Here is a 25,705-nt window from a genome sequence, read left to right as displayed (position 1 = left end):
GAGAGCCGCGTGCGTGGTGCGTGCCCCGCCCCCTCGCGGAGCCCGGATGAAGGGTGACGCCATTACCGCCGGAGCCGCGGAGAGCGCTGGCGGGCGGCGAGCGGACGCCGGACCGGCCGCGCCATGAGGGTCCTCCCGCGCCTGCTTCTGCTCCTCTTGCTGGCGTTCCCCGCTGCCGTGCTGCTCCGAGGCGGCCCGGGAGGTGAGGCGAGGGCCGTGGGTGGCGGGGCGCAGGCCGGCGGCTGCGGGCTGGAAGCCGGAGGCGGCAGCGGCGCCCGGGTCGGGGTCGCGGTCGCGGTCGCGGTCGGGGTCGGGGTCGGTCCGGCCCGCGCCCTCCCGGCCCTCCCCCGCCCCGGCCGGTAGTCTGGGGTCCGGGCGCGCGGGGCAGCCCCCGCCGGGGCCTCCGCCGCGTCCCCGCGGGCTGCCCCTCGGCCGCCTGCACCTCGGTGTCCCCGCCTGGGCCGCACCTGCCGCGGTGGCCGGAGCTGGGGTCCCCGGGTCGCGGGGGGGCGGGGGGCGGGGGGCGGGTGCAGCCGCAGCCCGCTGCGCTCCTCGGGCCGCCCCGCCCCCGCCCCGCTCTGGGCTGACGTGTCTCTGGCTTCCACGTTGCGAGCCCTCCTTCATTCATTTGCTGAGACCTTTGGCCTCTGCGCAGCGCGGCTCCCAGAGCATCCCCCCCCCCCACCATCCCCCCCCACCCTCCTGCTCCCCGCCCCCCCCCCAACCAGCGCCGCATCCCTGGGGGTACCTGGTGTCTTCGCCCGGCGGCTCGGGAGCCCGCCCTGCCTGTACCTGAGCCCTCCTCCTCCTCCTCCTCCTCCTCCCTCCCCTTCCCTTTTTCTGCAACTTTGTGTGTGTACGCATCTCATGGCCCTGGGGCTGGAAAAAAAGATCCAGTTCGACATTAGACGTTCATTTCGGCTTGTTCTTTGCAGCACTTGGCCTGCTGTGGGAATTGCAGGACCCTAAGGACGCAGACACGTGGCTCTTTTTGCCCCCTGGTTCCGTTAGGAACTTGAGTTTTCTTTTCTTTTCTTTTTTTTTTTTTTAAGATTTTATTTATTTATTCACGAGAGACAGAAGGAGAAGCCTGCCTTCTTTCTTTTCTTTTTTTTTCTTTCCTTTCCTTTCCTTTCCTTTCCTTTCTTTTCTTTTTTCTTTTCTTTTCTTTTTTCTTTTTTTTCTTTTCTTCCTTTTCTTTTTTCTTATTTTTTTCTTTTTTCTTCCTTTTTTCTTTTCTTTTCGTTTCTTTCTTCTTTCTTTTCCAGTTTGCCAACATAGAACACCCAGTTATATGCTTCTGCTTACTTCTGAAGCAGAAGTGGAAGAACCCGAGGTGGGACTCGATCCCAGGACTCCAGGGTCAGGCTCTGGGCCAAAGGCAGCACTAAACTGCTGGGCCACCCGGGCTGCCCAAACTTAAGTTTTCTTATCTGCAGAATTTCAGTCTAAATGATCACTAGGGGATCCCTGGGTGGCGCAGCAGTTTGGCACCTGCCTTTGGCCCAGGGCGCGATCCTGGAGACCCGGGATCGAATCCCACATCGGGCTCCCGGTGCATGGAGCCTGCTTCTCCCTCTGCCTGTGTCTCTGCCCCTCTCTCTCTCTCTCTGTGACTATCATAAATAAAAATAAATAAAAAAATTAAAAAAAAATTAATGATCACTAGGATTCCCTTCCTTCTGTAAGTTTAAGCAAAAATGGTTGATAATGACAGGTACCCACACATGCTTTTTTTTTTTCTTAAAGATTTTATTTATTAGAGAGAGAGGCAGAGACACAGGCAGAGGGAGAAGCAGGCTCCCTGCATGGAGCCCGACAAGGGACTCCATCCGGGAGTCTTCAGGGCCAGGCCTTGGGCTGAAGGCGGCGCTAACCGCTGAGCAACCCCGGCTGCCCATGCGAGTTTTTTTTTTTTTTTTTTTTTTACAAAGGAAAGGGAAGCCACTGGTTTCTATTTAGGGGATAGGAAACCAGGTGAGAGAATTAACAGAGCCTGTTGATGAATTCATTTGCAGGGTTGAAGGGGGACTCTCTTCCTTTAGGAGTCGCTTGGCTGGTTTGCTCTTACTTGGCTTTCAAAAGAAAATCGGACAATTGCCTGTTTAGGATCCAGACTGTGTTCTTCAGGTTTCAAACCATTTTCTTTCTGTTTTAAAAAACATCAGTTTTGTCTAAACCTAATTAGATATCGTTAGACATTTGTGTGTGTGTGTGAGGAATGGTCTTTTTTTTTTTCTTCCTTTCCCCCAAAGGAAGTTTTTTCTCTAAAGTTTTCCAATTGAGAATTGCTAGACTCTCTAGGCACAGAACTGTTACTGAGTAACCTTAATATCTACTGAAATGTAGGGTGAAAATCCATTGCATCTATTGAGAAGTCTTGAAATTTAAGTACAACTTGAAATTATGATGTTAGCATAGGTATTTTTCATGCTGGTTCTAGAAGATGACTTGTAAGTTATGAATGCACTGTTTGTCCAGCAAACAGTAGAAGCTGTTTTTCAGTTCATAATGTGCGGTTCGGTGTTCTTTAATATTGTACATAAATTTTAACAGCTTGTAAGAACTCAAGGAAGTGGGAAAGGCTTAAAATGCGTAGCCCTTAATATAGACTGTTTTCTCTGGGTATTGCAGCATGTACACATGCTTCCTTTCCCACATTTTTTTTCCTCTACTGAATTGCCACATCATCATTCTTGCTGAGAAATGTTGGAAGAGTCACTAGAACTTTGAGATTCTGTTTTGAGTGTCTTGCCTGAGATCAATTTAACGTGACTTGTTTAAAGAACTTTTGCCTATAAAATTTATAATTTCTTGACCTTACAGTGATGCTTAATTTTTTAAGTGTAGGGGAAATAAAATGAAAAGGTACTTAAAACATGTTTGAAAGCCATATGCAAAAATAGATGGATGCATGCTTTCGGTGCCATCAACTCTGAAGTTACCAGTGTAGTTTTTATTGTATCAAATATATTTTATGCAAGCTAGTTTTTACCATGGATGCCATACAAGTATTTATTCCTTGGAATTACATGCTATCAAGTTCTCAGAGCTGTAGTCAACTTTAATAACAAATGTTTCTTGCCTAGTTATTGAGGTTGCTATTTCCTTTAGATCTGAGTAAGGTTTTCGTTTGTATGGTTAATGATAGGGATTAAATTCTGGAGCTTTTTACGTTTAAAACAAACTTGTGTAAAGTTCTTTTATTTGACCTCAAGGCATCTTTAGTTTCGGCAGTTCATTTTCCCAACAATTCAGTGCTTTTGAGAATTTAAACGGTATTTCCCATTAAAGTTAACATACAGTTGATCTGACTACCAATAGGATAAAATCATGAATATTCTAGATGCATTGTAATTTGACATCATTCAAGGGAACTGGGAGATTGAATCACTCCAGGGGAAATATGTATTGCCTGTACCTGGGACTAAAAACCATTGATATGCCAGCAGTAAAGGGTAACTACTTGTTTTGTATTTTATTGTTAGGCTCATTAGTTGCAGCTCAAGATCTCACAGAAGATGAAGAAACGGTGGAAGATTCAATAATTGAAGATGAAGATGATGAAGCAGAAGTGGAAGAAGATGAACCCACAGATTTGGTTAGTGTTCTATAAAGCGTAATTCATGTATATTGCATTTCTAGAATCTATCCTTTTATAGACAAATTTGTTTTTGTTTTCTAAAGATTTTTAATTTATTTATTCATGAGAGACACAGAGAGAGAGAGAGGCAGAGACACACAGAGAGAGAGAGGCAGAGGGAGAAGCAGGGTCCATGCAGGGAGCCTGACGTGGGACTCAATCCGGGGTCTCCAGGATCAGGCCCTGGGCCGAAGGCGGCGCTATACCGCTGGGTCACCCGGGCTTCCCCAAATTTGGTTTTAAAATTCTTGCTTTAAGAGGTTGCTGTGATCAGTGGGTTGAAGTTGGGAGAAAGGGGCCAGTAATTGAGAATGGTTAAGTATTTTCTTGCACAAGGAGGAAGATGTGAGACAAAGAACAATTAAAGAACAATTAAATATCATACGGACCTTATCTTAGAGGGTAATAGTACACTGGGAATGGCACTGGACCAGTGTTGATCGATTTGGGATGCATGCTACTTAGCTTTTTGACTTTGAGTAGGTTATCTCTCTGGATCTCTTTTTCCTCCTCTTTCTTTCCTTCATTCAGTAAGCAAGTATTTACTGAATCCGTACTATGTGGTAGGCACTGTTTTTAGTGCTGGGGTATAGAAACCAGGTATTTTCCCTGCTGTCATGGAGTTTCTGTTCTTGGGGCAATATATATGTGTTTTGGTGGCAGGGATTGAGGAATAGGCAATAAACAGTATATAAAATGTGTCTTGTGAAAAAGAAGGGGCTTGGAGAAGATCTTTTAAAAAGTCTAGTTCTGGGGACCCCTGGGTGGCTCAGTGGTTAAGCGCCTGCCTTCAGCTCAGGTTGTGATCCCGGAGACCCGGGATCAAGTCCCACATCAAGCTCCCTGCATGGAGCCTGCTTCTCCCTCTGCCTGTGTCTCTGCCCCGCCCCCCCCCCCCCATCTCTCATGAATAAATAAATCTTTAAAATAAATAAATAAGTCTAGTTCTGAAACTTTTACTATAAAATTATAGTATGACAATAAGAATGTTGGGGTAGAATGAAGATCACTGCAACATGCTTCTAGCTACTTTTATTTCCTCTCTGGACTACTATAATTTATTCTACACAGATTACTTCTTTTTAAAAAACGACTTTTAAACTCCAGAATCAGTCCTCTTCACAGTCTTAGCAAGGCAGTGCCTTCAGTGCCAGAAAGTAAAAGCCATCGAGTGTGAACTTTATCAAATTTTCTACTTCTGAATTATATTATTCAGTCATCCTTTCTACATTTTCTCCTTAAAAAAAATAGTGAGTTGTTTTTACTCTCTTCTAAGGCTAGCCCTACCACCTGTGTTCATGTCCCCATCTGGTCCTGTGGTGGGATTTTGTATTTTTCTGTAACTTTGTCAGTGACTTGATTATATTAAAATGCTACAGATATACTTTTATATCCCAGTTTGTATTCCTCCACTTTAAGTTGCTACACTTTTTCTTTACCAGCACTTTTCTTGAAAGCGTAAACTGTACCGCTCTACTCATTTCACATTTGTATTGTGGTCTGGTCCGATGTATCTAGTAAAACTGTTCTTGCTAAGTCACCACTCCCCTAATTGCAAAATCCGTGGCCTGTTTTTCATTGTTAATATGGTTATCCTGTTCAAACTCTTTCAAGCATTTGCGGAGTACCCCTTCCTTGAGTCCCTTCATGTTGGTTTGGAGGTGGGGGTGACTAGTTTACTCTGCCCAACTGCTGCTGCTCGATCTCTCTACCATCTTCTCTCCCTCTGCTTGCCTCCTTAACTGTTGATGAAACCTGTGGTTTCAGCCAGCACCACCTTTTACCAATTACCTTCAGATCTTGTCTCTAGCCACTTACCTTACTGAGCTCCATACCTTTATTTCCAGCTCTCTGCTGGATAGCACCATCTAGATACTCCATTCATACCTGAAATTTTATATGTCTAAAATGGAATTCAGCTTTTACCATCCATCCCACTTCCATAAACTGTTCCTGTTTTGATATGGCTCTAGCAATTTAAGCTTTCATCTTATGACTTCCATTTCTTTTTATCCCACAATACATCAATCAAGTCAGATCAAATACTCTTTGCTCCTTATTACAGCCTTTTGGTTCCTGCCTTCTTATCGCTGGTCCCTTTTCCTACTTGTGGGTTTCTTTTCTCAAAAATAGAAATTCACTAACTCTTACTAAATGAATGGTATCATTAGGATATTTAAAATATAACATCAAACAGTTGCATAGTCATTGAACAAATGTTTGAGGGTCTTCTCTTGAGTTATGATCTAGATGTGGAGAATTTTTTAAGTTTAAGACTGTCTTTGCCCTTGAGAGAGGTCTGTCTATTGGGGGAGAGAGTGTTTTACATAAATGAAAAAAGCAAAATGCCAGTAAACAGTGGTGCCCTTAAGCATCTCAATTTATTAAAGGCCTGAACACTTCAAATATATTAGTAATCTCTGTAATCCTCATCAATGCCTGAAGAGGTGCTGCACTGAGGATTAAATTTTTAAATTAAAATTTCACATTTTGTAACTATTTCATTGATACAGTTTACAGATTATACTATTCATCTGTTTTAAACAAACAATTCAACAATCTTTAATAAATATACCAAGTTGAGCAGCTCTGCATTTTAGGCCATTTCCATCATCCCAATATGATCCTGCTTACTCTTTTTTTAACCGCTTTTTCCAAGTTGTGTGACATCTTCTCACAGGAAGATTGTTCTGTTAATTGAGATAGAAATCTTTTGGGGGTGATGACAAGGTGCTCTAGAACAGAAGTCAGCAAAATGGCTACAGGCCAAGTGCAGTTGTCCTTATTGTTTAACATATTGTCTGTGGCTGGTTTCATGCTGCAGCCTCAGAGTTGAGTAGTTGCCAGAGGGACCTCATGGTTCCCCAAGCCAAAATTATTTGATAGCTGGATCCTTGGGTTGGTGCTGCTTTCAGAGTATTGTTTCCTTCACCCTTGTGGGAAGATGGAGGGTGAGCGGGAGGGAGTAAGTTTGAGACTTTTTCCTGTGAGGTAGTATTCCTGGCATTTAAAGGAGAAAATAAATACTATTTGTTTTAACTGGGAATTAAGTGTTCATTTGAAAGATACCTTTTAAACTTTTTTCAGACTGGACAGATAAAGTTTACCAACCTGTGCTCTAGAACCTTACAGTTGGAAGTGTGGTTTGAGTACCTATAGCCTTGGCATTTCTTTCGTGCTTATATAAAAAGCACGTGTGGGATAAATTTCAGGTGCACTTGGGAGGCTCAGTGGTTGAGCCTTTGGTCCGGTCGCGGGTGGAATGGGGTTGTCCTGGGATCAAATCCCACATCAGGTTCCCCGCAGGGAGCCTGCTTCTCCTCTGCCTATGTCTCTGCCGCTCTCTGTGTCTTTCATGAATAGATAAATCAAATCTTTAATTTAAAAAAAAAAAGGAAATAAAGAATTTCAGGCTTTCCCTGGAACTGAATCAGATCTGCATAAAATCCCCGGGGCATTGGTATACATATTATTCTTGGAGATGCACTGAAATTTGTACTCCTACTAATCCCAGCAAAGCCTTGGAGAAGCAGCATTTTGTCCCACATATAGTGAAGTCATTATTTTTAAATGATGTATTTTCCTTCATAATTATCTTTTTTAATGTGGTTTTTTGTTAGGCTGAAGATAAAGAGGAAGAAGATGTATCTGGTGAACCTGAAGCTTCACCAAGTGCAGATACAACCATCCTGTTTGTGAAAGGAGAAGGTAATAGAGAAATGTTTTAACTCAGGCATAGGAATTTTTCAAATGACAAGCTTACTTTTTTGGGGGAAGCATTAGTAATGCTTAAGATTTTTATTCATTTTCCTCTTTATTATTTTACAAATATGGCATAAATATGTATTTTTAAAAACCCCACTTATATGTGTGATTATCCATATAATCCATGTAAGATAGTATTCCTGGCATTTAAACTATGGGGAAAATAAGTACTATCTATTTAAATTAGAAGTCAGATGTTCTTTTGGAAGATACCGGTTAAACATTTTTCAAACTGCCACAGTAAACTGACTTAATATGAGTGACATATTAGCGAATATTAGTAAATTAGTGAAATATTAGTAAATATTAGTGAAATATTAAAACTGATTAAGCCTAGTTCATTAAAAGAAAATAAATATGTCTTATATTTACTGAGGGCTATCAGCAAACACTGTTCTTAATATTTTGTGTGCATTATTTAATCTTAACAGAAACCAGGGCTCCTGGGTGGCTCAGTCGGTTGGGTATCTGCCTTTGGCTCAAGTCATGGTCCTGGAGTCCTGGTATTGAGCCGTACTTTGGGCTCCCTGCTCAGTTGGGAGTCTGCGTCTCCCTCTGCCTCTGCCCCTTCCCCCAACTTGTGCTCCCTTATGCTCTGGCTCTCTCAAATAAAATCTTAAAAAAAAAAAAAATAACAGAAACCGTATGAGGATAATTACTCTTGCTAAACTGAGGTTTAGAGAGGTGAAGAACATGTCCAGGGGCTACTCAGTTGGTAAATAAATTATGAAGATGGTCCCAGATGTGTCTGCCCCAAAGCCTCTGCTAAACTGGGTGAAACTCAGCTCTGTAGGCCACGATATAATTATTAAATACTTCCATTTTGAAGTTACTAATTTTCTTAGTCTTCTCAAGTTTTGTTTTATTCCTGCATGTATTCCAATTTTATGCCTACAAAAAGTAGGATTTGATTAAGAGGCTTTTCCTCCTTTTTTTGTAGCTGCCTCTGAGTCTTACCTTCAAATTTGTGTTTTGACTGATTGCTTAAAGTGGTATGGGTTACCTGGTTAATTTTTTTTTTCAATATTTTAATGGACACTACAATCTCAGATTCACTTTTCTGTCATTCTTACCTGCATAGATAATAGATGCTAGGTTGGAGGTGACTTTAAGACAGGTAGCCCCATGGCCAGTTAATCTTACTGCTAAAAGTACACAACTCTTTCTTAGACCACACAACATGGAAATAATGTAATCTGATGTTGAGATGCTCTTTTCAGTTCTTAAGTTGCAATGCCAGAGTACAGACAAGGGTTTCAGTTTATACACTAACTGTAATCAATTACTAGTTAGTGGGTGACTGGAGTGTGCTACTGAAAAAGATTCTGAAACCAAGTCCACATGTAGGAAAGGGTGCCCAAATCCTTAATAATGTCTATTTATTTTGTGTGCTTAAAATGTTTGCTAATCTTCTGATTTCTTTTTTTGTTTCTTAGATTTTCCAGCAAATAATATTGTGAAGTTCCTAGTAGGCTTTACAAACAAGGGTACAGAAGATTTTATTGTTGAATCCTTAGATGCCTCATTCCGTTATCCTCAGGACTACCAGTTTTATATCCAGAATTTCACAGCTCTTCCTCTGAACACTGTAGTACCACCGCAGAGACAGGCAACTTTTGAGTACTCCTTCATTCCTGCAGAGCCCATGGGTGGACGACCTTTTGGTCTAGTCATCAATCTGAACTACAAAGATCTGAATGTAAGGCCCTCTAAATTTTTTTTTTTTTTTTTTTTTTTTTTTACCTTAGAGATGAATGAGGACAGTCGACACTGATTAATGAATTACTCTTATATTTATTCATTCAAGTGCCTGTTTATGGTTGGAACTGTGATGGGCAACAGGGAGGCAAAAATAAATTGCACATGTTTGTCTTCAACACTAGAATTGAGTGGGGCAGATAGGTATAAACAGGCAATATTCCAGCATAAGTGATACATACTAAAGAGAAGTGTGTAAGGTGCTGTAGTAGAAAAGTAGATGTGACTTGAGCTTGATCTTAAAAGAAAGATAAGCCACACAGCAGATTGTATTGTTTATTCAGGTGTTAATATAGAGAGAATAGTTTGTTTTGTACCTCCTTTCATTGCTTCCATTTTGCCCATTTTACTGCTTTTATTTGTAAGTTTTAAGGGCTTTCTGTAACTTTTTCCATCATTTTATATACTCAGATAAAAATATAATCGATTATTTTTAGGATAGTTAGAGCAGTAAGGTTTATGGTTCATGAGAATCAAATGGTCTAATATAAGCTCTGTTGTCTTTCTTGTGGTTTTTAATACACACACACACACACACACATATATATGTATATGTCCAGTAAATCAATGAGAGAACACCAGAATTTTACTGCTGGGAGCTGACCTCCAGGTGCCAAGTATTATATCCTTCAGATGAAAGCACGTCTAAATCATTCCCTTCTCAAAAAGTTTTCAGAGAAGGAAAATTCATCCTTTTGGAAGCTTACTCAACCTTTTCTTCACATATTGTCAGCATGCTTACTTACGTCTAAGATAAATTTTTCATGCTGCAATGAAGTTTTTTTTATTACTTAGGGTTTTTGATCTTTCAAAATAATATAGTAATCTTTCTCAATTTCATAGTTACGCAGTTTGAATAATTATATATTTTGTCTTGTTTTCAAGCAGAATTAAACTTAATCCAACAGACATGAATGTGTAGTTTTATTTCATTTTGATTGTTTGTATCATCAATGTATTCTGATTCCTGGAATTGTCATTGGAGGAATGCAGGTGGAAAGATCTAGAAGTAAAACTTACATAATTACAGTTTAGCAATAAGTGACAATTTTGAGAAGTATTGCCTTTGTGTGAAGCATCAAACGCTGGAAACAACTATCTGTATTGTCCCAATGATTCTGATGTGTTTGAAAACTGAAGTCGTGTTGAACCGACAAAATTAATCCAAGACTGCAACAGAAAAATATTTTGATACTGAAAATCATGTAAATTAATTTCCAGTCCATTGTGAATTTAGAACATGGATTTGACTTCAGTTCTTAAAATCTGCTACTATATACACTGTCATGCTCTTCCCTTCTTTTTGGGGGCATTATACACAACAGAAGTTACAGCTTTTAGCTTATGAGTGTTCCGTGGGCTTTGTCTCTTTCTGCACATTTTATCTTTATTTTACTTTCCTGGTTTCTCACACTTTTCCACTTGCCCACCCTCATAAAACCAAAGGACAACTTTAGCAAAAAAAGTTGGAAGCGATTTTATTTTGTGGAAGAAAGTATTACTATAATGTTGAGTCTCTGACATTGAGTTAGTGCGATTACATGTGACTTTGTTGAGTCTTACCTAAGTGATGAGAAAGCTGCTTTATATCTGTTAAGGTAACCTTTTTTTTTTTTTTTAAGGTAACAGTTTTAAGAAATCTTACAATCTTTATTTTTTCAATGCTGTTGACATTTTTATGATTTATTAATAGGGCAATGTATTCCAAGATGCTGTCTTCAATCAAACAGTTACGATCATTGAAAGAGAGGATGGGTTAGATGGAGAGACGTAAGTGAAATTTGCAATATGTATGTCTTGATCTCACAAGGTAGGCCTGAAAGGCTTGCTCCTGTTAACATTTATTTTATTTTATTTTATTAAGATTTTATTTATTCATGAGAGAGAGAGAGGCAGAGACACAGGCAGAAGGAGAAGCAGGCTCCATGCCAGGAACCTGACATGGGACTCGATCCCGGGTCTCCAGGATCACACCCTGGGCCGAAGGCGGCGCTAAACCACTGAGCCACCCGGGCTACCCAACATTTATTTTTAATAGTGAGAATGGACCACACAATAAATTTTTGTGAAATCCTGCCTACATAAATCCATATTTTAGAACTAATAGTGAGTTAGGAAAGATAACGGAAAATGACATATACTATTTTTAAAAGATAGATGGCTTTCTGAACATCTCCCCTTTCTTTTTTTTTTTTTTTTTTAATTTATTTATGATAGTCACAGAGAGAGAGAGAGAGAGGCAGAGACACAGGCAGAGGGAGAAGCAGGCTCCATGCACCGGGAGCCCGATGTGGGATTCGATCCCGGGTCTCCAGGATCGCGCCCTGGGCCAAAGGCAGGCACCAAACCGCTGCGCCACCCAGGGATCCCTCCCCTTTCTAAATTCTTTCTGCCACATGCTCATAAGCTGATCACCAGCCTTATCTAAGTTACATACCTCTTCACTTGCTAGATCTAGTTTGTATTTTTAACTTTTCTCAAGTTATCTTGGAAACTGTTCTTAGTGAATGATCATGAATCATTTCTCACTGTATACATATATGTAACTGACCAGAAGCAATTTTTAAATCAAATTGTGCAAAGTAATATTAAACCTAACGCAATTTTAATAAACTGAGCTTGAGTGTAATAAATTATAAAGTAATTTTATTCATTTTAGATCGTACAATTGGTTTTTTTTTTGACTAATTGTTCTTAAAGTAAATCTGTGAAACTTACTACTTAGATGTAAATGGAATATAAAATACTTCCTTTGCCCCACAAGTTATTTGGAACACTTACATTAGAATTATAGTTGTAATTAGCTATGATGTTTGAGTTAAAGCAGAATTATAGTTTTACTTAGTTGTGCTGTTTCTTATGAATTAAAGCCAGTTTGTTTTTTCTCCTTTTTATATCAGAATCTTTATGTATATGTTCCTTGCTGGTCTTGGGCTCCTGGTTGTTGTTGGCCTTCATCAACTCCTAGAATCGAGAAAGGTAATTCTAGATGAATGACTCTTACAGCCATAATTCAGAAGTTGTTACTGTACTAAGTATAATCTAGTTATTTGTGGCTTCTTGTTCTCAACTGTGGGTTTGTGTATTTATAGGTCTATTGTACTTTTTTAAGATAAAACCTGAAGATGAGACCTTGGATATGTGACTTGTTTTTGTTTAGACTTTCATACACAAATGCATTTAAGGTCTTTTGGTTACACCCTCCAGAATGATCTTTACCTTCTTATTGTAATTCTAAATCATGTTAGAATTTTTATTCCTTCAATTCAGAAGATTTCATTGTACTGTTTACTACACTTTTCAATGAATATATTATTCAACGTCTAATCAATACAGCTTTTACTCTTTAGAGATAATTTCCAGTTAGCATTTAAGTTAATCTTTTCATTTGAAATAGAATGAATGAATTTGGCTGTATTCTATCAAACTTCTGCTTTCTTATTAGGGTAGGAAAGTGGCAATGCCGAAGCATTGTCTAGATATGGTAGCTTATTCCACCACTTAATCTTTTATCTGTCTGTTCTCCCTGCAAAAAAAGAAAAAAAAAAAAGGAACAACCCATGTTATCCTCTCAATGGAAAGTATAACATGATTTGTGTCAAATTTATATTCATTACTTGATCTTTAAAAGAGAACTACTCAGAAATGCTCAGGTGTTAATTTCCACAACTTTCTTTATCTCATTTTCTTTTTTTTTTTTTTTTTTTAAATTTATTTATGATAGTCACACAGAGAGAGAGAGAGAGAGGCAGAGACACAGGCAGAGGGAGAAGCAGGCTCCATGCACCGGGAGCCTGACGTGGGATTCGATCCCGGGTCTCCAGGATCGCGCCCTGGGCCAAAGGCAGGCGCTAAACCGCTGCGCCACCCAGGGATCCCTCTTTACCTCATTTTCATAATAGCTTTTTTGCTATAAATTTATGTATGAGGTGTAATGGCATCTCCCGTTTTTTGTTTTGTTTTTGTTTTTTTTTCATTTGAATGAAGCCAGTTTTTAGTTACTTTTCATGTACTCAGGGTCTAGTTTTTAGACTGTATATTTGATACATAAATGATTAGGTTTGTTGTTTAAGAGCAAGACTAAAAGAATTGAATCACTTTCTTCCTAACAGTTTGCTGCAGTTATTCCAGGGACAGAGTTTGAGGTTGTTAGCTTAAATAAGATTTTATATTTTTATTTTACCTATGCCAACTGTATGAGTGTATTTAGCTTTAGCTAACAGTACAGATCTACCTGCTTGCATGCAGTATTTCAGTAATTATCTTGAATTTTTTATAAATACTTAGTTGGTCCACCAGTCCACCAACGTAGGAAGCTTCATAGCAGAGGAAAAGGTCTTTAAAACCTGAAAATAAATTCTTGTTAAGATTTATTCCTTATCATTTATTTATAGTTGGTGATAGGCGCATGATTTTTCTCCTTCTAATTAATAAAGTACTTAAGTAGGAGTATGTTTTTAAAACTAGAAGAGCTTAATATGCTTTTTAAAAATTATAGTCAACATTATAAGAGAACTCTTATAAAATAATGTTTTTGTGCTCTCAGCGCAAGAGACCCATACAGAAGGTAGAGATGGGTACATCAAGTCAGAATGATGTTGACATGAGTTGGATTCCTCAGGAAACCTTGAATCAAATCAGTAAGTACTTTTATAAACTTGGCTGGAAAATTTTTATCTTAAGTGGAAGTTAAACTTAAGTATTTTAGACACAAAAATGCTTGGTCAGTGCTACTTAACACTCATCTTTCCATTACTTGTGGAGAACCTAGTATAATAAACACTTTAAAATTTTATTGTGAATAGTACTTTTATGCTTTAATTTAGAAATGCTTCCAGATCTACAGTTTTATATACAAATGTGTCAATTCTCCATATTCCTAATCTTTTCCTATCTCTTTTTTTCTGTTGCTTCAGTGCAGAGTAGAAGAGGTGAGGCAATTAACTTTTTTAATGGTGCTTGCTGTATATAGTACTGGGGGATTCTGTGTAGCTTATGAATACTTTACAGTAAGTTTAATGAGTAATGGAACAGTTTTCAGCACTGTGTTTATTAGAAAAGCTAACTACTAACTACCCACTGTAGTTTGAAAGAATAAACCCAAAACTTTGCCTGGTAGTTTACATAACATATATTTCAACATTACATATGTGATTAAACTATTAATTTTTATGAAAGAATATGGGACTTATTTTTTCCAATCATAGATGGACTAGTAAGATTTATTTACTTATTTTCGATAGCGAGCAGGCAAGTTGGTGTGGGAAAGGGGAGAGGGTGAGGGAGAGAATCTCAGGCTGACTCTGTGTTGACCATTGATGCCGGGCTTGATCTCAGAACCCTCAGATCCTGCCCTGAACTTTTAGACCAAGAGTTATCACTCAACCAACTCTGCCACCCAGGGGCCCCATAATGAACTGTTTAGAAACATTATAAAAGCAGTATGGCCTTGTATTAAAAACATTAGTAAATAGTACAGAAGTGAAAAACTGAGATTCCCTTCTGGCTCCACTAACTTCATTTTCTATACATAATTGGTGTTTGTGTGTTATTCTAAGTATTTTCTGTACATTTACCAGTACATATGTCTGTTATTTCTTTGTGAATAGTTGATACAAATGGCATCATGCTGCATACACTGTTCTACTTCCTGAGTTTTCATGTCTTGGGTTTTTTTTTAATGATAGTGATTTATTTACTTCATTCTTTTTAGTAACTGGGTAGTACCCCTTTGTATAAATGTGTCCTAATAAATTAAACCTGTTCTGTATTGAAGGATATGTGTTATTTCAGGTGTTTATTTTTAAATTAATTAATTTTTATATAAAAACTTATAGGATAATTCCTCATTTTTTAATTGAGATAAGTGACATTAGATTCAGATGTACAACGTAATGATTCAATGTTTGTATACATTGTGAAATGATCTCTACAGTAAGTCTAGTTAACCATCTGTTAACTACACATAGTTAAAAACGTTTTGGTGGTTTTTTTTTTTTTTTTTTAGATTTATTTATTTGAAAGGGAGAGGGAGGAGACACCCCCTGTTGAGCAGGGTATATACAATGTGGAGCTCCATCCCAGGACTCTGCGATCATGACCTGAGCCAAAGGCAGATGCTTAACTGACTGACCCACGCAGACACCCCAAGTCTTTTTTTTCTTGTAACAAGAACTTTTAAGATCTACTTTCTTAGTAAAATTTAAAATGTACAATGTAGTAGTGTTAATAACTGTAGACACCGTGGTGTCCATTACACCCCCATGACTTGTTATTTTATAGCTGCAAATTTGTACCTTTTGATTCTCTTCTCCCCTTTCACCTGGGCTAGATAATCCTTAAAATACGTCTGAAATTATATACATTTTCTTTTTAATGAAAAGTCTTATTTCCCTTCCGAAAGGTAGTTTATGTTTTCAACGATGTACAATATTGCCTAGTTCTTTTCCACTCTTACCAGTCAGTCTTTCTCAAGTATTAAATACTATCAGATGTTTTAATCTAGCAGTATGGTACAAAATGGCATTTTTCATTTACAATTATGAATAAGGTTTTTCTTCTTTACACATCTGTATTGGTTACTTAGTATGTACTTTGTTGTGAATGGGCTGTTCACAGTCCTTTCCAGGGTTACAAATTGAATTGTTCTCATTATTACTTTCAGAAAGCTTTCTCTATTGCAACATAATTACAGTATCATAGGTGCTTTGTTAAAAGTGAGCACAAAAGCAGTAACAGCATAGGAGGGCCCTTCATCTTCCAGGAGAGAGTAGGGGACATCATTTATAAAGTTTGACTTTTGACCAGAGTCTTAAGTTGGGAAAGAAGGAATCTTCAAAGTTTTATGCACTATGTGAAGGACTTGGCTTTTCTTCTTGTTAAAAGTCAGCCATCAGATACTCTGAAGTAGAGAAGTAAGAAATATATATATATATATATATATATATGTATTTTTTTTAAGATTTTATTTTATTTATTTATGAGAGAGACACAGGCAGAGGGAGAAGCAGGCTCCATGCAGGGAGCCTGATGTGGGACTCGATCCCAGGACCCCGGGGTCACACCCTGGGCTGAAGGCGGTGCTAAACCGCTGAGCCACCTGGGCTGCCAGAAATTTATATTTTTAAAAGAAATAATCGTAGTTTTGTGGTATATGGTTTAGCAACCAGGAGCTACTAGAAGTAGGGATACCAGTTAAATGATTTCATTAAAACATCTGAGAAATCCTTAGGGCCTTAAGCTAAAACAATAGTAATGTGGAGGAAAAGAAACTAGAAAGATATTTCAGAATTGGAGCAGATTGGGCTTCTGGTGACTTTTTGTTTGAGGGTGGGAGGAGGGAAAAATAATTTTGACTTTTAGGCATCTGGATGGAAGATGATCCCATACTGTTAGAGAATATAGGAACAGTAGCACAACATGCATGAGGGGAGATGAATTGAAACTAGATCTGTTGAGAATGAGGAGCCCAGATAAGGATGTCCAGTAAGCATTGGAAAGTTTTTAGAGCAGAGGTGAATCAAGATTTGGAGACACTGATGGGGTGCCTGGCTGGTTCAGTCTGTGGAGCATGCAATCTTGATTTGGGGGTTGTAAGTTCAAGCCTGCTTTGGGTGTAGAGATTACTTGAAAATAAAATCTTAAAAAAAAAAAAAAAAGATTTGGAGACATTGGGACATAGAGTGTAGGTGATAGCTGAGATCCCATGAAATAATATATTTAAATTTAAATAAATCTTTAATCTTTATTCTTTTTAAGGACCAGTTTTCCATATTATCCTGAAATTCATCATAGCAAAAAGTGGAATTGGGTTGAGGGTAGACTGTGGTCTCTTTATAATGCCTCAAAATTACTTAATGTAGTCTGGATGTTTAAAATAAAGGTTCTTCAAAAATAATTAAAATTTTTGGATGCCTGGTGGCTCAGCGGTTGAGTGTCTGCCTTTGGCTCAGGTTGTGATTCTGGTTTGGGGATCAAGTCCTGCATCCAGTTCCCTGTGAGGAGCCTCCCCCCTCTGCCTGTGTCTCTGTCTCTCTCTGTGTATCTCTCATGAATAAATAAAACCTTTAAAAAATGAAATTTTAAATGTCTTACACAGAATTGGCTGAAACTACATTTAAAAGCATTAAAGTTTTTTTTTTTTTTTTTAAGATTTTATTTATTCATTCATGAGAGACACAGAGAGAGAGGCAGAGACACAGGCAGAGGGAGAAGCAGGCTCCACGCGCCAGGGAGCCCAACGTGGGACTCGATCTCGGGTCTCCAGGATCCCACCCTGGGCTAAAGGCGACGCCAAACGGCTGAGCCACTGGGGCTGCCCTAAAAGCATTAAAAGTTACAGCTAAAAAACTAAAGCTGTGGCACCACTCCTCTCAAAGAATTCTTAAATGACAAATAGATTGAAGAGGAGTTGGTTTTATCGTATCTTTTCTCCCTGACGTTGTTATTCATGAACTTTAAAGCTGAGAATTACTACACTTAGAGCGTATGAATTTATGATTGTATTTTCATCAGCAAGTGTCAAGTATTTAGTGTGTCATAATACTATGCTAGGTTCTGAATGGTATGTTGAAAAGAAGAATATTACTGGTTTTTTTCAGGAGTTTACATTTCTACCTGAGGGAAGTAAAGGACACGTATGAAATATTTTAATAAACAGAGATAGTATGAAATATTTGAGTAATCAGTAATCAGTATGTGGTATGTGGTAGAGTGAATAATATGGACGACTTTTAAGTTAGGAAAAGGGACCATATTAGAATCCAGGGAGACCTTGTCGAAGGAAAGAATTAAACTTCTGTACTGGGCATTCACTCTGCAAGATGAGGTGCTGTCTCTATTTATTGATGAGAAATTGCTACTGAGGAAAAATAACTTGCCAAGAGTCACAGCTGGATCGTCTCATTCTGAAGCCCATGTACTTTCCCAGGAAGACTTAAGACCAAAAGATGGATAAAGTCATTAAATATTTTTTAATAGTACTTGGCCTTTCTTGCTCAAAACCTGATTTTGTTTCAGGACAATGTCTTACTACCAAAGACACTTGTATTACTGCTTTTTCAACGTATTTGAAACCCTCACTTTGAAAAAACTTCATAAACAACAATGAAACTTCTATAAACAGCATTGAGATAATCTGATTTTCTAATTAAAGTGATAAAATTTTTATCAAATTCAGGGTTTTGATGCATTACTCTCTACAGGCTTATTGAGAGGCATGTTATTAATAAATGGTTACTGGAATTTTAAAATAGCTGGAAGGTTCATAATATTTTCATACATAATCAGTTCTTTCTCACCATTACTACTTTTAGCAAAGCCTGGGAGCCAAGAAGTCTTAGTTGGAGCCTCAGCCTTTGAAATCAAAGGAGTCCTGAGAGCATTTCAGAAATTAGGAGCACAATAACAGACTAATGATAGAGAACAGACTGATGGTGATGGAGGGAGGTGGGCTGGGGGATGGGCTAGATGGGTGCTGGGCATTAGGGAGGGCACTTGTGATGAGCACTAGGTGTTGTATGTAAGTAATGAATCACTGATCTACTTCAGAAACCAGTACTACACTGTATCTTAACAACCTAAAATTTAAATTAAAAATTTTTAACTTTACTTGAATAAGAGAAATGAAAATTTAAAAAAAATTCAGGGGCACAGAGGTTAAGTAGGAAGAAGTGTGGGGGAAAATAAATGTGTTTAGTTAAAACATTATTTTATTTTACTTATTATTTTTTTAAGATTTTTATTTACTCATTTATGAGCGACAGAGAGAGAGGGGGCAGAGACACAGGCAGAGGGAGAAGCAGGCTCCATGCAGGGAGCCCGACGCGGGACTTGATCCCGGGCCTCCAGGATCACACCCTGGGCTGCAGGCGGCGCTAAACCGCTGTACCACCAGGGCTGCCCCATTATTTTCTTTTTTAAAGTAACTTCTACACCCAGCGTGGGGCTCAATCTCACAACGCTGAGATCAAGAGTCACATGCTCTTCTGATTGAGTCAGCCAGGCTCCCTGATTATTTGCTCTTTTAGAGTGCAGGTTTTTTTTATAAGTGACATACTACCTCTAAAAATTTTTTTGATTTGCAAAGAAATAACTTCCTGACAAAATAATAATTAAGAGAATTTAAAGAATAATGAATTCTTTTCTTTATTAATAAATAATCATGTTGAAATTTCTTCAGTTTCAAAAACATTCTTTATAATTCTTTTTTCCGATATAGGATGATACATCTGGTGGTTTTGTCTTAAGTCCCTTTTAATTTATGGCACCTCAAGAAATTGGCCTCTTGTCCTGGAAAGGGGCTTCTCACACTTTAACATGTATACAAATCACTTGAAAATCTTGTTTATGATAAAGGTTCGGATTCATTTGCTCTAGGATGGGGCCTAAATGTTGGTGTTTCCTACAGGCTTCCAGGAAATGCCAGTGCTGCTAACCCATTGATTCACTGAGGAATGAGACTCTAAAAAGTCCCTTGTTCCAGATTTCTCTGATTGTTTTCTCCTGGTGCCTTTTAGTTAAAATTTGTTTAACTTGGAAGATTAATCTATAGCTTTGATTAGATTGAAATATTTTTGGCTGATAGCATACATCATAACTCATAAGTACTTCTCCCTGCATCACATCGAGAAACTGTATCTGATTGTCCCATCATTAGTGATGCTAAATTGAGCACTAGATTAGGGCAGTAGGCATAAGATCTTTCCATGTAACCAGGAGAAGGTAGTTGTTTCTGCTTGCAACCTAGAAGTTATCTGTGTGGTATTAGTTTGTCATCACACAGATATCCAGTTCTCTAAACGTTTCACTCGTTGAAAATCCTTTCTTGAGTCAATGTTTCAGAAGTCTTAAGTGATCATTTTTCATTGAAATTTCTTTGATTTTTGCTAATTGCCTTTTTTTTGTTTTTTTGGTAAAGTAGTTCTTTCCTTCATCAATTGGGACTTTTTGGTTACTTTATAAAAGACAGTTCCTACTGGAAAAGCAGGATAAGTACTTAATTCTTCTCTTTATTTTCCAGTTTTCAAAGAGTTAGTTTAAAAACCACCCCAATGTAACAAATGAGATTTTCCTAATTTTCTCCTTTGTTTTTTAATTATCATGTATAAACTCAGTTTTTCATAGAATCGGTGTATTTTAGTCAGCTCTCTTCTTTTTTGATGCTACGATTATTACAGTTTTGACTACTGGTTGCCTTTTTACACTTGATCTCAGCCAAAAAGCTGAGAAGGGATTACTGATTGCCTTTTTTTTCTTTTTTTTTTTTTTACTGGTTGCCTTTTTGAACCATCTTTAATCGTATCCTTTTGATCTTTGACCCTTTACTTGTTAGATCAACTAGGTAATCTAGACATTTTGTACTTGCTCAAGGCATGGAGCAAGCTGCCTTTCCAAGGACCCCTGGATGACATTAGAAGTGAAAATCTAGATTTTAGGGATGTTACTGATACTGGGTGACATTATTTCTAGGCCCATTCTGTGAACTGAGCTAGAAAATACATATTTTTTCAAATAAATCCTGAAATCATAGTGATATTTTCAGGTCAATTTTAATATTTTTACTTGATTTTTTATTCTTATATTTTATATTACACATGATTCCTTAAAGCAGTAGTTCTTAAATTATAGCACTCACCAGAACCATGTAGCCTGTTTCTTACCCCTGCTAGCCACTCCCCTCCCCCAAGTTTCCAGTCTAGTAGGTCTGGGTAGGGCCAATAATTTGTATATCCATGTTCTTAAGTGATTTTTGAGGCTACTGGTCCAGACATACTTTAAGAACCACACTTAGAGTTTTCCCAGACTAGACATTGAGCAGATTGAAGATAATTTAGAAAAAAAGTAGCCAATTCTTTCAAAGATAGGACATGTGCTTTGCATATTTGAGGACATAATGGAGAAAACCAAGAGAAATTTTAGAGATAATAGAACAGGAGGTTTTTGTGGAAGTGGAAGGTCTCTCAGGCTTCCAGGAATTTTGGGGAGGGGTAATGTGAGGACGAATAGGTTTCAGGGGCCACTGTAAATTTGGCAAGAGGTTTTTCTCGTCTCCTCCTCACTCAATGAGAATTGTAAAGGAAGGAGGGGTAGTTTGAAACAATTTGAGCCTGCTACTAATACATTTTTCTCCTTATATGTTTTGCATTTCAGATTAGGGTGCTTCAATTACTTTTAAACGTATACATAAGGAACCTTAATCAGAAACTTACAAAGATGAAGTCTTTTGTGTAATTTGACTTTCTTTTTAACTCGGGGATCCATTAGGAAGCTTGAAATTTTAATTTCATTAATTACAAAACTCATCTGACAACTATTTGTATAGTATGACTCCCCAGGTATGATAGGAGATGGAATAGATTAGTCTGAGAAGGGGTTGGTGAGGGACTAGTTGAAGTTTCTGCTAACATTTTGCTTTTGTCTTTTCTAAAAATGAAAAAAAAGTCAGTTTTACCACTGTTTTACTCACTGATTAGGTGAGTTTTATAACATCTTTTTTTTAAAAGGCATTTTCAGATCTGCCCCATTTACTGAATCTCATTAACATCATGTTCCAGTGTTTTTTGTTCTTTCAGTTGATTTCTTGTTTCATAGTTTAAGCTTTGCTCTTAAAAGCTAAAATATTTCGACCTTAATATGTTCGATTTTTTAAAAAAATAGTTTCTTAGGGTTTTTGGTGGGGGAAGTGATAAGAGGGGCTTGTTTTTTCTTTGGTGGCTGAAAAGCATCATTACACAAAACATTTTTGTTGAAGTAAAATGCTACTTTATGGACTCTTGAGATATTTGGAGCCATTTCCCCAAAAGCCAAATAACTCTAGAGTGCTATTTTATTACTGTTTCTCATTTATCTGCTTCTTAACTTGCTGTGCTAGGCAGGTGATGGAGGTTTTTAGACTAATTGTTAAGGTAGACAGAGTTGGCTGCCTTGCTGGAATTTAATTGATATGTGTTGAGACAGGCATCTCAGGTCCTCTGAGGCTCTTTTTCATGTATTCTCATATTTAAAACCCTGCTGCAGGTGGTTGAGATTATTGGAAGTCCGTAAATCACCACTTCACATCTGCATAGTAACCGCTGTATTCACACAGATGGCTGTTAGATTCTAAAATACTTTTTGAGAGGCGCTTGGGTGGCTTAGTTGGTTAAGCATCCTGACTCTTGATGTCAGCTCAGGTCTTAATCTCAGGGTCCTGAGTTTGAGCCTGCATTGGGCTCCATGCTGGGTATGGAGCTACTCAAATAAAATATTATCTAATAGTTGGCCAGTTGCATAAAGGCCAGTTATGAACGGTTCAGTCTAACCGTTCTGAAATCTGATGAAAGTTGTAGACTTTCTTGAGAAAAATACTTCTATGCTCAGTTTTGGGTGAGTTGAGCCCCCTCTGAACACATCGTTAACCTATTTTAATAAAATTCCAAGGTCAGTTTTCACGTGATCTGCAGACTCCGTCTTAATAAATTATAGTCCTTGACTCTTAAGCATATTTTTAAAAAAAGAATTTAGTTGTTAAATATTCTTGGGCATCTCTGGGTGGCTCAGTGGTTTAGTGCCTGCCTATAGCCCAGGGCGTGATCCTGGGGTCCGGGGATCGAGTCCCACATCGAGCTCCCTGCATGGAGCCTGCTTCTGCCTCTGCCTGTGTCTCTGCCTCTCTCTCTCTCTCTCTCTCTCTCTCTGTCTCATGAATAAATGAATAAAATCTTAAAAAGAATATATTGATAAATTATTTACTGTATATTTTAAAACTATAATTAGGATGATCTGGCAGTTTTAGAAAATAAAAATTAAGATCTTTTAGGTAGATTTTTTTCTCATAATCGTTGTTCATGAAATGCTTACAAAATAAATCCCATACTTTGATGTGAAATGTTTTTTCCACCCCTTCATTTTTTTTAAGCTGGAAAAATAATTATAGTTTCTAACTTATTCCAGAAAGGGCTTGACTTCCTAATATGTAAAGTGCTCCTAGAAATTGAAAAAGTATGGACAGAGAAGAAGACAGCCTCATTTAAAGAAATGTAGAGGGACGCCTGGGTGGCTCAGTGGTTGAGCTTCTGCCTTTGGCTCAGGGCATGATCTCACATCGGGATCGAATCCCACATGGGGCTCTTTGCGAAGAGCCTGCCTCTCCCTCTGTCTGTGTCTCTGCCTCTCTCTCTGTCTCTCATGAATAAATAAATAAAATATATTAAAAAAAAAAAAAAGAAATGTAGATACTGTTCTTCCTGGATGGAAGCAGAAACTCACCACCAATTTAGCTTTTGTTTAATAGACCCTGCTAGGACTCTAAGAGATAAAGAGAAAAAGTACAGGGATGCCTGGGTGGCTCAGCGGTTGGGTGTCTGCCTTCGGCTCAGGGCATGATCCTGGAGTCCGGGGAACGAGTCACATCGGGCTCCCTGCGTGGAGCCTGCTTCTCCCTCTGCCTGTGTCTCTGCCTCTCTCTCTGTGTCTCCTGAATAAATAAATAAAATCTTTAAAAAAAAAAAAAAGTACAAAGAATGCTTACATGTGAAGGGTGATGTTTTTAGTATTGATCTTCTGTCTAAAAATTTCCTTTAACCTGCTGCTCATACCAGGCGAATTTATGAAATTACTAAAAATTATGCAAACTGCATGGGTGCATTTATAGATATTAATTTGTAGCCAGTATAGGTGTTTTTAAAGCTTTAATTTCATACCTTTGGCACTATTTCCAAAGTGTTTACTTTTGCATGTATAAACATACTAAATTGTGGAATTTAAGATTTTGCTTGGTGGCTTCAATATCACAGTAACCAAGATTAGATCTTTTGCCACCCTAATTGTACAAAGTTTTGTTTGAATTGAGTTACCTCTTGAAGGATTATTTTAAAGGCTAGTTTAACAACCTATACTAGATAAGAGGCAATTTTTACTAGGGTATTTGTGTATGTGTGTGTGTGTGTGTGTGTTTTAAACTTAATGGTAAAGTGGAAGGAAAATGCTTTTTAAAGATCTTTTGAATCCATCATACTTAAAATAAGCAAGTTAAAACTTTCTCTTTTCTTCCAGATAAAGCTTCACCAAGAAGGTTGCCCAGGAAACGGGCACAGAAGAGATCAGTGGGATCTGATGAGTAAATGTTCCTTTGTGCAACAATTCAGTCTTTACTTAACCTGCCCTAATGTTTTTCGGCCTGATGGGAATTAGTGCAGAGAAGCCATATCACCATAGAAGGCAACTACTACTTATGTGTGGACTGAGCAATCAGAGTCTGTGGCGATAATAATATTACTGAAAATGCACTGCATTCATTTTTCTAAAGTAACAAATTTGGTTTTTTTTTAAGCCATTAAAAATCTATGTGTGTGCGTGTGTATGTATGTGAGCAGTTAGTGTTACCAGAATCATTGTTGAACTACCTGAAGCCTGCCTTTAGAATACTAAATATAATGCTGTTGTCTCTTTTTGACATTTCCTAGTATTTTCCCAAAAAACTCAAAAGAATATTTGTCCAATATGATTGTGGATGTCCTGCCTTAGACTGTTGTAAAGAAAACAATTTCTCTTTTAGAATTGCTCAAATCTCAGTTGACGGCACAAATTAAGTGTTTTGTTGTTGTTGCTGTTTTACAACTAGTATTCTAAAGGCATAGACAGGAGTAGCTGCTTTTTAGCAATAGAATTGTTTTGGTATTTTGCTGCTGTTTACTATGATGCGCACCTTCAGAAAACTTCCCAAATGAGCCCAAGGAATTTGGGGATTTCTAGCAACAAAATTGTGAAGCATGAGAATTCTGCCGATTTTGATATATAAAATCCACCCCACCCTCTCTTTTCGTATTTCTTTCTTTCTTTTTTACAAAAAGAAAATGGTACATTTGTGGGACCCGAGTGTATTATCCATTGTTTTATTTCTGACCCACTTAGATTTTTTTGGTTTTTTTTTTTTTTTTAAGAGATCATTTATTTCTTTCCTTAATAGAAGTATCTTGTTTGAGAAAAATTGTCTTGGTCTATAGACTAAGCAAAAAGTCAGTTTATTGGGGCAGATATATATTATAAGTAATACTAATCTGTAAAAAAAAAAAAGTTGGATATTTTTTAAGTAGTTAACCAATTCATTTTTATCTAATTTTTTTTTTTTAGTATTCTGGTTGTCCAGAATAGATTTTTTTAGTAATCTGAAGAATTCAAAAATTTTAAGCACTTAAGATCTCAGAATCAAAACTAAAATTGGACTTCATAAAATGCTCTTGTCCTAGGTAGTAAATTAAGTTTGGCATTATTGTCAGACTGGATAAAGGGTAAGTCAAATAGTATGAATAGATAAGAGGCTTTTCCCCTCTGTCTTTAAGCCATATTCTTCCACATATATTTTGTAAGGAAATGGTAACTGAAATTCTAGTGGCTGTTTAATTCCTGATCTATTACAATGAACTGACCCCTCCTCCCCTCCTCACTATAATCCCCACCCATGCCCACATGAAACAACAGCAAAATAAGATACACAAATAAAAAAATCTTTCCAAGTTCTTTAAGTATTTAAACATCTGAGCCAAAGCCTATGACAATAGA

General features: G+C 37.9%; 1 protein-coding gene across 1 annotated transcript; it reads left to right on the top strand.

The window, feature by feature from the left end:
- Positions 1 to 74: 74 nt before the first annotated feature.
- On the top strand, positions 75 to 24,459 carry SSR1 (signal sequence receptor subunit 1). Its single transcript, NM_001003270.1, has 8 exons — positions 75 to 202; positions 3,489 to 3,601; positions 7,264 to 7,351; positions 8,845 to 9,107; positions 10,860 to 10,936; positions 12,067 to 12,145; positions 13,713 to 13,806; positions 24,200 to 24,459. The coding sequence occupies exons 1-8, from the start codon at positions 124 to 126 to the stop codon at positions 24,265 to 24,267; spliced, it is 861 nt and encodes a 286-aa protein (NP_001003270.1). The 5' UTR covers positions 75 to 123; the 3' UTR covers positions 24,268 to 24,459.
- The last annotated feature ends 1,246 nt before the right edge of the window (positions 24,460 to 25,705 follow it).

The sequence above is a fragment of the Canis lupus genome, chromosome 35, assembly GCF_011100685.1.
Source record: "Canis lupus familiaris isolate Mischka breed German Shepherd chromosome 35, alternate assembly UU_Cfam_GSD_1.0, whole genome shotgun sequence".
Classification (NCBI taxonomy): Eukaryota; Metazoa; Chordata; class Mammalia; order Carnivora; family Canidae; genus Canis; species Canis lupus.
This window is presented reverse-complemented; position numbering and strand designations above follow the sequence as displayed.